This window comes from Rhinatrema bivittatum, chromosome 2, assembly GCF_901001135.1.
Source record: "Rhinatrema bivittatum chromosome 2, aRhiBiv1.1, whole genome shotgun sequence".
Classification (NCBI taxonomy): domain Eukaryota; kingdom Metazoa; phylum Chordata; class Amphibia; order Gymnophiona; family Rhinatrematidae; genus Rhinatrema; species Rhinatrema bivittatum.
Window position 1 is genome coordinate 369366429 of NC_042616.1, and position 14119 is coordinate 369380547.

The following is a 14119-nucleotide window of genomic DNA, read 5'->3' on the forward strand; positions in this document are numbered from 1 at the left end:
GCAACAGGCTTTACAATTATCACATGATTATAAGAGGAAAAGTAATTATAATAATAATAATAATAACAATAACATATAAATAATAGGGTGGATTATACAAATAATAATTAACTAGGTGGGATACATGATTGGGGTTATCTAAAAAAGGGGGGGGGGCAGGGAGATTCTGATAAATGGGATGGACATCAACATTTGTAGGAGGTATATATTTGTATTTACATTTGTTGTCAAGGGATATATACACGTTTGTGAATAAAATGTTCTTATTTACACTCTGCTGTCCTGATAAATTAGCTTTATGGGATGCATGGTAGATGGCTAATTGCTAAGTAAAGTGGAAAGGGGGTGGTTGGGAGGTGGGATGGAAAGGGGGGGGAGAGAGGAGGGGGGAGGTTAGAGGTTGGTAAGGGGGGTGCTGGTAAGTGTGTGAGTGTTAAGTGTATGAGTGTCTGAAGAACCAGGTCTTCAGGTTTTGCCTGAATATTTTTGGGCAGGTTTCTTGGCGGAGGGAAGTGGGTAGTTTATTCCAGAGCAACGGACCTGCTAGGGAGAGGGCTCTTTCGTTTGTGGTGCGGAGTTTAGTAAGCTTAGGTGAGGGGGTGTGTAGTGTGGCTAGATATTGTTTTCTGGTGGGTCTATTACTGTTGTGAAAGGAGAAATGTTCTTTGAACCAGTGCATGTTCTTGTTGTGAAGGGATTTGTGTATTAGGGTGAGGGCTTTAAAGGTAATTCTAGATGCGACAGGTAACCAATGTAGATGTTTGAGTACAGGGGTTATGTGATCATTTTTGTGGGTGTTGGTAAGGATCCTGGCAGCTGCATTTTGGAGGAGTTGTAAGGGCTGGATGGTGTTTTTAGGCAAACCTAGTAATAAGGAGTTGCAATAATCTATTTTCGATAATATGAGGGCTTGTAATATGGTGTGGAAATCGCTGAGATGTAAGAGTGGTTTGAGTCTTTTTAGGGTGTGCAGTTTATAGAAGCAGTCTTTGAGGGTGTTATTGATGAATTTCTTGTAGTTAAGATGACAGTCAATGAGTACGCCGAGGCTTCGTACATGGGTGGGGAAGGTGAGGTCAGTGGCAGGGTCATTGTTGTGTGTGAGTGTGGGGGTCATAAGTAGGGTGGGAGATATGTTGGGGGGTGGTATTAGGATAAGTTCTGTTTTAGTAGCGTTGAGGGCGAGAAAGTTGTTGGATAAGAGGCTGCTAATTTCAGAGAGGGCGGATTTCCAGGTTTCAATGGCTTTGTGTATTGAGTCTTTAATCGGAATAAGTATCTGCACATCATCGGCGTATATGAAGTGCGGGAGGTCAAGTTTGGCAAGGAGATGGCAGAGGGGGAGGAGATATATATTGAAAAGAGTGGAAGATAGAGATGAACCTTGTGGTACTCCTTGAGCGAGGTTGTGGAGCTTGGAGGTGGAGTTTCCCATTTGTACGCTGAATTGTCTTTCAGCTAGGTATGAGTGGAACCATTGTAGAGCCAGGCCTGAGATACCAATGCTGCTAAGACGTTCTAATAGGATTTGATGCTTAATGGTGTCGAATGCAGCGGATATGTCTAGGAGAATGAGGATGTGTGAGAGACCTTTGTCAAGACCTTTCAATATTTGGTCGGAGAGTGAAATGAGTAAGGTCTCTGTGCTATGGTGTTTGCGAAAGCCAAACTGTGAGGGGGCAAGGATGTTGTTTTCATCCAGATCCTTGTGGTACACCAAGATTAGATTTTGTTAGGGGTGACTCTTTATTGTTGATTTTGACTTTGAAAGACCTATTGCTGAGGAAGGACTTGAACCAGTTGTGAGCAGATCCGGAGATGCCGATATCTGCTAGGCGATCCAACAGGATGGTATGGTTGACGGTGTCGAAAGCCGCCGAGATGTCTAACAGGACTAGTAAGAAGGAGTGTCCTTTGTCTAACCCCATAATAATATGGTCTGTTAGTGAAATGAGGAGGGTTTCAGTGTTGCGTGATTTACGGAAACCATATTGCGAAGGGTGAAAGATCTTGTGGTCTTCCAGCTAATCAGAAAGCTGGGTGTTTACCAGTTTCTCCGTTAGTTTGGCGACGAATGGGAGGTTAGAGATGGGTCTGAAATTAGCTAGTACATTTGGGTCTAAATTGTGTTTCTTGAGAAGGGGCTTGAGTGAAGCGGTTTTTAGACTGTCTGGGTAGCTTCCTTGGGTTAGGAGGCTGTTTATGATGCTGGTCAGAGGTCCTGAGATCGAGTTTGGGATGAGAAGCAGGAGTCTCGATGGAATATTATCAGCCGGATGGCTAGATGGTTTCTGTCTTTTTAGAAGGGATTCAATCTCTTTGGTGGAGATTGATTCGAAACAGTCAAATTTGGGTCTATTTAGAGAATTGGAATTCTCGCCTGACTTGAGGGGAGTTGTATTTGTAGGAAGGAGGGCGAGGGTATTTAAAATCTTCTGTTGGAAGAAAGAAGCGAGTTCATTAGCTTTGGAAAGAGCTTGTTCATCTGGAATAGGTGGGGAGGTCGATTTAGTGATTTGTGTTACGTAAGCGAATAGGGCCTGGGCATCATACTGAAAATGGTGTATTTTGTTTGCATAGTATTCCTTTTTTTTTCTGTAGAATAGCGGTCCTGTAGTGATGTAAGAATCCCTTGTATGTTGAAAGGGTTGTTTTGTTGGGGGTTTTGCGCCATCTATTTTCTTTTAGTGTGCTGAATCCAAAAATCACAACAGTTTCTCCAGTCACGTCCATTTTTTCCGCAAAACGCTGTCTACTCATAAATTCTTATAGCAATAATGTAACATTATTATTTAGGTATGTTGAATACACAAAAAGATAATGCGCGAAAGACATGCTGAATACGCAATCAGTATAACCAATAGGAAGACTGCTTATTAAACAATTGGCCTGCAAATTTATTTATTTATTTATTTATTTAAGTTTTTTTATATACCAACATTCAAGACGGTGGTCCCATCATGCTGGTTCACAAGAAACAGGGGTGAAACTTTACCATTTAACAAAAGTGCAGAAAAGCAGTTACATAAAACAAGGGAAAACAATAACTTGGAATGAGAAGGGAAATGAAGATTAGATAGTAAAATATAAGTATAAATAACATTTTGAAAGGTGGCTGTTAACGTTAATACTAGCGGAGCTTGTTGTGTGAAGGGAGATTAGATGGGGTTGGAGTTAGGAAAGGCCTGCGTGAACAGCCACGTTTTGAGTCTTATCTTGAATGTTGAGATGTTGGGTTCCATTCTAAGATCCGGGGGAATGGAGTTCCATAATGTTGGACCGGCTGTGGAGAATGCCCGATCTCTAAGCGTGATGTGTCTGGTAGTCTTGGCTGGAGGTACTTGAAGTGATCCTTTGTAAGCATCTCTTGTCGGTCTTGTGGAATGGTGTAATCGGAGGGGAATATGGAGATCGATTGGGGCTAATTGATGGATGTTTTTGAAAATGGTGAGAATGGCCTTGTAGATTATTCTGAAGTGGATGGGCAGCCAATGGAGGTCCATCAAGATAGGTGTTATGTGTTCTCTTCTCCTGGTGTTGGTGAGTATACGGGCGGAGGCATTTTGTACCATTTGTAATGGTTTGGTGTGTGATGAAGGGAGACCAAGCATGATGGTGTTGCAATAGTCCAGCTTTGCGAAAATGATTGATTGTAGGATCGTTCTGAAGTCATGTGTGTGGAAGAGAGGTCGTATTCTTTCAGCACTTGGAGCTTGTAAAAGCAGTCTCTGGTGGTTTTGTTGATGTTAGCTTTCAGATTTAGGTGATTGTCAATTTGAACTCCTAGATCTCTCACTTGTGTAGTGCTTGGTACGGTAGGATGAGTGTATGTGATGGAGCTGTTTTCTGGAGTGATGAGTAGAAGTTCCGTTTTTGATGAATTTAGTATCAGGTTGAGACTTGTAAGAAGTTGTTTGATGTTTTGGAGGCAGGATTCCCAGTGCAACATTGTTTTTGTGAGCGATTCTTCGATGGGGATCAGGATCTGAATATCGTCAGCGTAGAGAAAATGTTTGAGATTGAGGTCAGTGAGAAGTTTACATAAGGGTAACAGATAAATGTTAAACAAGGTAGGAGACAGGGATGAGCCCTGAGGGACTCCTATGGCTGCGGGGTGTAGAGAGGATTCTTTATTATGAATCTTGACCTTATAACCTCTGTTGCTGAGGAAGGTTCTGAACCATGATAGGGCAGTGCCTGAAATACCTATGGCTGATAATTGGTTGATGAGAAGGGAGTGATTGACCATATCAAATGCAGACGAGAGGTCGAGTAGTATCAGAAGGAAGGCTTGTCCTTTGTCTAATCCTAGGATGATGTGGTCAGTCATAGAGATGAGGAGGGCTAACCTTTTAGTTCAAAATTTGTTGTTTGCTTTTCAAGGACTGGGAGCAAACATGAATGTCAAATTGCATTTCCTTGATAGCCACCTGAACTACTTCCCCTCAAATCTTGGAGCTATGAGTGAAGAACAAGGAGAACGCTTCCACCAAGACATCAAGACCATGGAACATAGATATCAAGGCAGACGGAACATAAACATGATGGCAGACTACTGCTAGTATTTATGGCGTGACACCCCTAATCATAACTGTTCCAGAGCATCCAAAAAGAGAAAATTTCTCCCTAACAATTAAAATGTACACAACTATTGCTTTCTTGGTTATACGATAGACTATGTTTTTGCATGGAACAAATATATTGCGTGCTATCGCTTCTTCAGAACTTATTACCCTTGATATTCGACTTTATAATCTTTAATGAAACTTCTCATTTGTGAAAAAATTTGATGTATTGCATATTTTTTTATTTCATATTTGGAATCAGCACATTTCATTTGGGTAAAATCAGCAAAAATAATTAGGTCAGCAGAAAACTTTTTTCCAAATGTAGACTAGTGTAATTAATCTACCTTCTAACTCTTTTGTTTCTCTTCTCATTGTAAGGTTGGAAGGATTGCTTTTGCTGGCAAGCAGTTTTTTCATTAGTTTACAAGTTTGTGTTGTGCTGTAAGCTGTAGGTGTGATTGAATACGCTTTACAAAAAAAAAAAAAAAAATAAACAAATAAATAAATATATGCGTATACCGTATTTTTCGCTCCATAAGACGCACTTTTTTTTCCCCCAAAGGTGGGGGGAAAATGTATGTGCGTCTTATGGAGCGAATATAAAAAAAAAAAAAAAAAATCTAACAAACCCCCCCCCCCCCGATTCCCCCAAGACCTGCCGACTTAATTTCCTACAACCCCCCACCCTCCTGACCCCCCCCCAAGACTTGACAAATTAATTTCCTGCAACCCCCCACCCTCCTGACCCCCCAAGACCTGCCAAACGTCCCTGGTGGTCCAGCGGGGGTCCGGGAATGATCTCCTGGGTGTGGGCCGTCGGCTGCCAGTAAACAAAATGGCGCCGACGGCCCTATGCCCTCACTATGTCACTGAGACCGACCGCTGCTATTGGTCGGTCTCAGTGACATAGTGAGGGCATAGGGCCGTCGGCGCCATTTTGTTTACTGGCAGCCGACGGCTCACGCCCAGGAGATCGTTCCCGGACCGCTCCTGGACCCCCGCTGGACCACCAGGGACGTTTGGCAGGTCTTGGGGGGGGTCAGGAGGGTGGGGGGTTGCAGGAAATTAATTCGGCAGGTCTTGGGGGGTCAGGGGGGTGGAGGTTGTTAATTTAAAGGGTAGGGTTGGGTTGGGATGGGGGTTTGGGGGTTCCCAGAGAAAGAAAAGTTTTCTGATCTGGGGAGTGGACCGAAATGGCCCTCCCCAGACCCGAAAACAAAATGGGGAGAAAAAAAAAAGCTATGCACTCCCCTAATTTGCTCCATAAGACGCCCAGACGCAGAGCCGGTTTAGCACAATTTTTTTTTTTTTAAATTTTCCCCCTCTGAATCCTAGGTGCGTCTTATGGTCAGGTGCGTCTTATGGAGCGAAAAATACGGTATATATATATATATATATATATATATATGCTTTTATTTAGATACTGTTCTTTCTTTGCAGTCTTTCCTCTGGTTTACTGTTTGAATTTAGTGTTGGTTGGCTGAGTAAACTGACACTGGCTTTAAATTTTTTGAATAAAAGTCACTGAGTGCCATAAAAACTGGTTCCATCTAGTTAATTGGGGGAGGGGTGTACAGCTACTTGTATTGGAGACAGATTCTCTAATCATATGTTGTCCTGGATGCAAGACTGACCAGAGGCTTTTTAAAAGAGCTCAGCAGCAGATTAGCAAGTTATTTTTTAATTTCTAAGTCTGTTATTGAACTGAGGAACTCAGAATGTTGGTTCTACTATAAGTTGGGGTTGCTGTTGAAAGTAACTTGAAAACAAAGCGTCCATTGTTTAATTTCCCACCCACCCTTAGTCTTGTCCTTCTAATATAGTCCAATTGAATAAAGAATTAGAAACAAGATAATTTAGAAATTTAGCAATTCCTTAGGTTCTCCATCACATCAATTGAACAAAATGAGGTCTATCCTATGTAAATTGTGGAGTCTTTATTTTGCGGCAAACCATCTGGAAACTTAGAGCTTGCCCCATTTGTTCAGAACTCTCTTCCATGAAAGAGGAATTAGCTCACCTTTAAAGCTGAATTAACTGCAATAAAGAGAATATCAGAAAATAACGAGGAATCCACACCCACTCTAAAGTATAATTCAGGAACTGTTTCACCATTACCAAGGAGAACTCAAAAGCCCATGAAAAGGTGGTTTACAGTGGGCACAGGTAGGACGAGACATGTACCCATAGACACTCATCCTTCACAAGTCTGAAGCCCATATGTCCACCCAATTTACAAGTAATGTAAATTGGGTGGACATAAAATGGATTGTGTGCTCTGGTAGAGTAAGACCTGCGATGAGGGAAGAGACGCCCTCTTAAGTGACACAAATACAAAATGCCTTCTCTGTACTACATAATGAAGAAGCTAAAGTGAGAGAGATTGAAGAGGCATTTGACAAGAAGGAAGAAATCTAATACCCGCAAACATTCCAACAAACAAACAATAGCCATCAGACCAAGCTCATTATGCTAGGAGTTCAGTTAAGAGGCATTAATTTGGGAACTCTTTTCGAGGGGAACAGTATAGTCAAAAGCTTTCTGGGATCTTCGGCTGGTAGAAACGCTATTCAAATAGTCATTGCAATCAAAGAAGAAGGCAAAGACTTTGAAGTTGATATTATCATCCATCTGGCAACCATGATCTTGCTAGAAACAGCATCCAAGTGGTACAGAGAGACTTCCAGTCTCTGGCGAAGCAGATTGGTCACATGGCAAACACCATTGCCTTTTCAGAAGTCTTACCTGTTCATGGAAAGTGGAAAGAGACTAAGCAATATACATAAATTCAATACATGGTGCAAGGAACAAAGTTTTGGATATATTGGAGGCTGGGGTAATTTATGGAATAGAATAGGTCTCTGTGTGCAAGTTGACTTACATCTGTCTTTGGAAGGAAAATGGGTACTAAGGGATAAATTCAAATCCTATGCCATAAGGCATTTAAATTAAATGGGGATGGCAGGAGGAGATTGGAGTGTCACCCCCGAACAACAAAAACAAATACAATAACAAAGAAGGATGAAGGGGATAACAAAGGTCAGCTGAATAAGGCAAAAACCAAGCCTAAGAAAAGCATCAATCAGATCAATCAAAACTGGAGTGCTATGAGCACTAATGCTCGCAGATTGGGCAATAAAATGCCAGACCTGCAAGCCTTAATGGTGGAGGCGGACCTTAATGTTCTTGCTGTTACGGAGACATGGTTCACGGAATCTCATGATTGGCATACAGCCATACCAAGTTATAATTTAAGGAAGGACAGAAAAGGGGGAGGAATAGCTCCTTATGTCAAAAACAATATCCACTTATATAAACAAAAACTGATTCGGTATGATGTATATTCAAACAATGAACTCACTATAACAACATATACATAAGCTGAAAAATAATGTATTTTAATCGTGTGGACACCTCATAAATTTACGTGGGCTTATCACTGAATACCTCACGTTAAGGTTGTGCAGCGTTTTGAAGGCTGCTGTGCATGTCTATTAACTTTACTTAGACTGTGCCCTTAATTTATAATCATTGGTGACCACACTATCTTTGTCTTTTTGTTTTTGAATTTTAACTCGTATTTTTTTGCAGAAGAAATCGGACACTTATCTGAGCATTGCTTGAACAATATTTGACAACACCGACCCAACCCGACACGATATGTGTTTCGTGGGCTTCATCAGGGGTAGAAAACATATGCGGTGTCTATAATACAAAAAACAAGACATTATACTTATCTTTTTGATAAGCTTAAAAAGCAGTCCAAGACTTTATGCAAGCTGACATATGTTCTGACTCTGTCTTTCTGCAGTGCAGAAAGACAGAGACAGCTTGCATAAAGTCTTGGGCTGTTTTTTAAGTTTATCAAAAGATAAGTATAATGTCTTGTTTTTTGTATATAGACACCACATATGTTTTCCACCCCTGATGAAGCCCATGAAACACGTATCGGGTTGGGTCGGTGTTGTCAAATACTGTTCAAGCAATGCTCAGATAAGGGTCCGGTTTCTTCTGCAAAAAAATTACTAAAAACAATATCCAAGCAACTGAACTCCAAGGATTGGGGGTAGAGAAGAAGCATTATGGGCCATCCTAAAAAAAGAGGATGGTGCATCCATTTTTGCTGGAATGGTTTACAGACCTCCTCCTCAAATAGAAGAACTAGACAGAGAGCTGATAGAAGACATACAAAAGGTGGGAAGGAAGGGAGATGTGTTGATTGTTGGAGATTTTAATCTGTCTGATGTGGACTGGAGAATCCCTTCTGTGGAATCTAACAGAAGTAGAGTGATAGTGGATGCCCTGCAATGGGTTCTGTTCAAACAAATGGTAATGGAACCCACGAGGGAGGGAGTTATACTAGACTTAGTGCTCACTAATGGAGATAATGTCTCTAATGTCCAGGTGGGTGCCCACCTCAGCACCAGTGGATCATCTAACAGTTTGGTTTGATATTGCAAATAGGTTACGGAGAAGACACACGAAGACCCGAGTTTTACAGTTCAAAAATGCAGACTTTGCCGAAATGGAAAAATTCCTGGAGGTGGAACTTGAAATCTGGAAGAAAATGGGAGAGGTGGAACAACAGTGGGCCAAACTAAATGGAGCAATTAATAATTCCCTTGTACAGGTCCTTAGTGTACCTGGAGTACTGTGTTCAGTTCTGGAGACTGTATCTCAAAAGGGACAGAGACAGGATGGAGGCAGTCCAGAGAAGGGTGACCAAAATGGTGGGTGGTTTCCATCGAATGCCTTATGAGGAGAGGTTGAAGAACCTGAATATGAATACCCTGGAGGAGAGGAGAAACAGGGGTGATATGATACAGACCTTCAGATACTTGAAATGTTTTAATGATCCATGGTCAACAAAATACCTTTTTCATAGGAAACAATTTAGTAGAACTAGGGGTCATGATTTGAAACTCAAGGTAGGAAGACTTAGAACCAATGTCAGAAAGTATTCCTTCATGAAGAGGGTGGTGGATGCCTGGAATGTCCTTCCGGAGGAAGTGGTGAAGACTAAAACCGTGAAGTATTTCAAAGGGGCAAGGGAATAAACACTGTGGATCACTAAAGGCTAGAGGATTGGAAAGAATGGGGAAAAAAAGCATGGGGGTAGTGGGCCTGGGGGTAACCTGCATGGAGCGGCATTTTCTGCCTTGGGAATCTTGCTGGGCAGACTGGATGGACCATTTGATCTTTTTCTGCCATAGTTATGTTACTCTGTATATATTAATTCCTCGATGAGGAACATATCTCTTTATTCCAGGCTAATTGTGTTGGACTAGATAATGCTCCATTTTCAGGATTCTCCTGTATCCCATGCTGTTGGTTCTTTGTTACAGATCATGTTTTTCCCAGATAAACCTCTTGGAGTTGCAAACCATTCTGTTTTGCACTAGAGGTACTCTACCATCCAAATAGATAGTCAAATGGCAGTGTATGAAAGCAAGTAAGGAGGCAAAGAGTCCATGAATCTCTGCCGAGAATCTCAGCCTGTTAGGTATGAACTCTTAATCGCAAAGCCACCCTTCACAGAACAGACTTTTCTAGAGTCGCCAACTCATTAATGGGCACCTTCAAAGGGTCTTTCAACATAACAGATCGGTTGTCCTTTGAGCCCTTGTCCTTTTTTCTTTTTCTATTGAAAAGCATCAAGAAAGTGGAGTAGTTGGTTCCATCCTACGCTCTGCATTTCCACAATTGTGGTTAGTAGTTCAGAAAGTCTTTTAAATTGGGCTAGTTTTCCTCATTATCTTAACATAATCCACAGGGGTATGTTTTCATATTTCATCCAGTAGTCTGCTCCTTTCAATTCCCCCCCTCCCCTAAGGGTCAAGGATGCACTCCTGCTGCAGGTCATCTATACTTTATGAATTTCCCCTCTCTCAACTTGAATGCAAGGGAATTCAGTGCTTGATAATTTTCTCCTTCTATTGTTCAAAGATATCCCGAGCGTCTCTTATTTGACATCAAAGTTTACACAGCAGATTTTCTCATCAAGGTACCAGGACATCTGTTTCTCTTCACCTGTTCTAAGAATCTGTGTCAGTACATCCCTCTTTCGGCAGCAAGTTTCAATGCTTAATCAATGAGGTTGGTGCCTTACTGCCATCATGGCTTGCTTCTTTCAAGTACAGGAAATTCTGTTCTCACTTCATTACAACTTATAGATATTTTTCTGACACTTAAAACCTTCAGTTTCAAGACCTCCTGTCTTATGTAACCTTATGGTCAAGCTGCTAGAGCTGGCTCTTGAAGTGTCTTATCTAGAAAGTGGTATTCCTATTTGTGATTTCTTTGACTAGACGAGTTGGTGACTGCAGTATTTCATAAAAGAGTGGCGCATCACACTCATCTTGAATTTCTTCTCAAGTGCCCTCTGTATTTCACTGAAATCATGTTGCATGCATTGAGGACAGAAAGCCCTTCATTATTTCCTTTTTGAGAGGGCTGTGCTATATTACTGGATGAGAACTCTACCATGTTAGGCTCCTCATGTGTCTGTTCTACAAACCCATCTGTCTGGTAGTAGCATTGGCCATTCATTCCTTGTTCAGCTGGCTAGTGGACTGTATTGCATGCTGCCGTGCATTAGCAGGTCTTCAGATTACAGAGGGGTTTTTTTTTATTGCTTATCAAATCAGAGCCATACATTTTTATTGCTTTCCTGAGAGCTCTCTCTATTGCAGTCATTTGCAAAGTTACAACTTGGTCATCTGTACATCCCACTACTGTCTTGACCACCTATCTAGAAGAGACTATTTTCAGACAAGCAATTTGGCAAATCCTGTTCACCAGTACTCCACTGTCCATGTAGGGTCTGGGTTGCTTTCCAGTAAGTTGTCTGCTGCATTCCTCACCTTGGGACACCTCATGTGTCATGGCTAATTCATCCCTGCTGATCATTGGAAAAAGCAAGTTTGCTTACTGTAAATGGTGTTCTGCATAAACAGCATGATGAATTATCCATACTTTTAATACCTACCCATCTCTCTGGAGAGTCACCAACCTAGCTAGATTTAATTGTAATGTTGACTGTAGGGCTCACGAGTCATTGTGTGCAAGGGGCCTCCTGCACATGCTCAGTAATAAAAGCTCTACTGAGCTAGAGAGTGGTCTGTCTGGTGCCATTAAATGTCACCCACATTTCTTGGCTAATTCGTCCTGCAATATATGGAGAATACTGTATACGGTAAGCAAACTGGCTTTTCTTCAACTTCCTTTTTTCCCCTCCTCCAGATCCTTATATCTTTAGAAGTATCATCTGTTTACACAAGCTTTGTTTATTTTTCAGAAAAAACATCATCCTGCCATAGCAAATTCTAGTGCAATTCGTGGTAAGGGATCAGAACTGAGCAAACGACTTAGTCAAATTGCAATGGAAATTGAGAAGCGGGAAGGACGGAAAAAAATAGAGGTAATATTTCTTTTTAACTTTCTATCACGAAACATAACTTTCTTTGGCTGTAGTATCTAGATCTGATAGGGAAGCAGGAGGGAAGAGCCAAAGAAAGGGCCAGTGACTTGAGAGCAGTTTTCAACCTTCCCCAGTGGTCTTCCTCTCTCCAAACTCCTTCTGATCTCCAGCAGTCTCTCTCTCTCTTTCAGCTTGAATTCATCTCCCTTTTTCTCTCTTCCTTCCCCTTGTACCTATCTGTGTTTGTCTCTCTACCTCCTCCTTTGTCCCCCAGCAGTCTGTCTCTCTCTCCCTCCTCCTTAGCAGTCTCTCTCTTTGTCTTGACCTCTATCTCTCATTTTTCTTTTTCCTAGCATTTGCCCTCTTTCTCTAGTCCCCCTTATCTCCAACAGTCTCCGTCTCCTCCTCTCTCTGTACTTCCTCCTCCTCCTCCTCTCTGTTCTCCCTTGTCCCCAGCAATCTCCTCCCCTGTCCTCCTCATCACCAGCAGTATTTTTCTTTCTCTCTCAACATTTTGTCTCCAGCAGTCTCTTCCTCTCCTCTGCCAGCCCCCAATCCTCAGTAGTCTTACCCTCTGAACCACCTCCCCTTTATCCAAGCCTTGTACCCTCTGGACCCGGCGGTCAAGGAACACCTTGTTTCCCGAAAGTGTACGCCGTGGTCTTTCCATCTCGAAGTGAACAACTATCCCAGTAGAGGGAGGAGCGGCCTTGAAGGATGCAAACAATAGGCGTTGGAGTCCATCGTTAAGCAAGCCTTTGACGTGACAGCAATGACACTGCAGATTGCTTCCTGTTGTACCCTGGTGGTTCGTTCGTGTCTGCTTCTCGAGAGAGAGGCAGATAGCTCAGGGGCATGTTCCAAAGAGGCGGTTGAGCCCGCGGTGGCCTTCCTAGTGGACGCAAGCTCAGACCTAGTGCGTTCCTCGGCCAGAGGAGTGGCCTCAGTGGTGGCAGCCAGGAGAAAGCTACAGTTGCGAAATTGGTCAGGGACGCAACTTCTAAGGCGAACCTCACAAAGATGCCCTTTAAGAGATCCCTGCTATTTGGAAGCGAATTGGCGAAGCTAGCCAGTAAGTGGGGTGAATCTCCAGTGCCCCGGCTACCGGAAGATAAGAAAAAGAAGTCGCAGCACCCCTCAGCTATGAGGGGTCGGGCCAGGGGCTCCCAGTGCTTCCGGCCCTACAGAAACTCGTCATTTCAGACATCTTGGCCCTCGGGAAGGTCTCGGGTCCTTTTGGAACCGACAACCAAAAAGAGGAACATCCTCAGGTTCAACCTGAACTTCCCATCCATGGGACGAGGAGATAGAGGGCCGACTATCCCTCTTCTATCAGTGGTGTGTCAAGATCACGTCAGACAAATGGGTACTGGACATCATAAGAGAAGGATATGCTCCGGAATTTCGCAGCATCCATTGGGACAGGTTCATGATATCACCTGGCCACTCCCAGCACAAAAAACTGGCAGTGGAATCCATTCTGATAAGGCTCCTTAGTCTGAGGGCTATAACCCCGGTACCTACACCCCAAGTAAATACGGAGCATTATTCCTCATCATACCCAAGACAGAGGGTTCATTCTGACCCATCCTGGACCTCAAGAGCATCAACCATCATCTGCAGATAATTCACTTCCACATGGAAACTCTTCATTCTGTCATAATGGCTGTGCAACCGGGAGAGTTCTTAATCTCCCTGGACCTCTCGGATGCCTAACTTCATATTCCAATCCGTCAAGACCACCAGCGTTTCCTAAGCTTTGTGGTACTGGGCTGCCATTACCAGTTCCAGGCGTTGCCCTTCAGCCTGGCAACCGGACCCAGAACATCCTCCAAAATTATGGTGGTCGTTGTGGCGGCACTGAGGAATGAGAGGATCCTGGTGCACCTTTACTTGGACGACAGGCTGATCCCGGCGAAATCATTGGAAGAGAACCTCCAGGTAATCAGCAGGGTCAGGTTGCTCTTACAGGAACCCGGTTGGGTCGTGAACATGGATAAGATCAGCCTCAAGCCCTCCCAGTCCTTAGAGTACCTGAGAGTCCGGTTTGACACCAAGCAGGACAAGGTCTTCCTCCCTCCCTCGAGGAGAAGGAAACTGATGGACTAAGTGCTTTGGTTGACAAACACAA

General features: G+C 42.9%; 1 protein-coding gene across 8 annotated transcripts in view; it reads left to right on the forward strand.

Annotated features, from left to right (window-relative positions):
- Window positions 1-14119, forward strand: part of LOC115084722 — a 664924-nt gene that overhangs the window by 247082 nt on the left and 403723 nt on the right. For all 8 annotated transcript variants that reach the window (XM_029589949.1, XM_029589957.1, XM_029589951.1 and 5 more), the window contains one exon: window positions 11866-11988. In XM_029589949.1, coding sequence (XP_029445809.1) covers window positions 11866-11988 — 123 coding nt within the window. The remainder of the gene's footprint in view (window positions 1-11865; window positions 11989-14119) is intronic.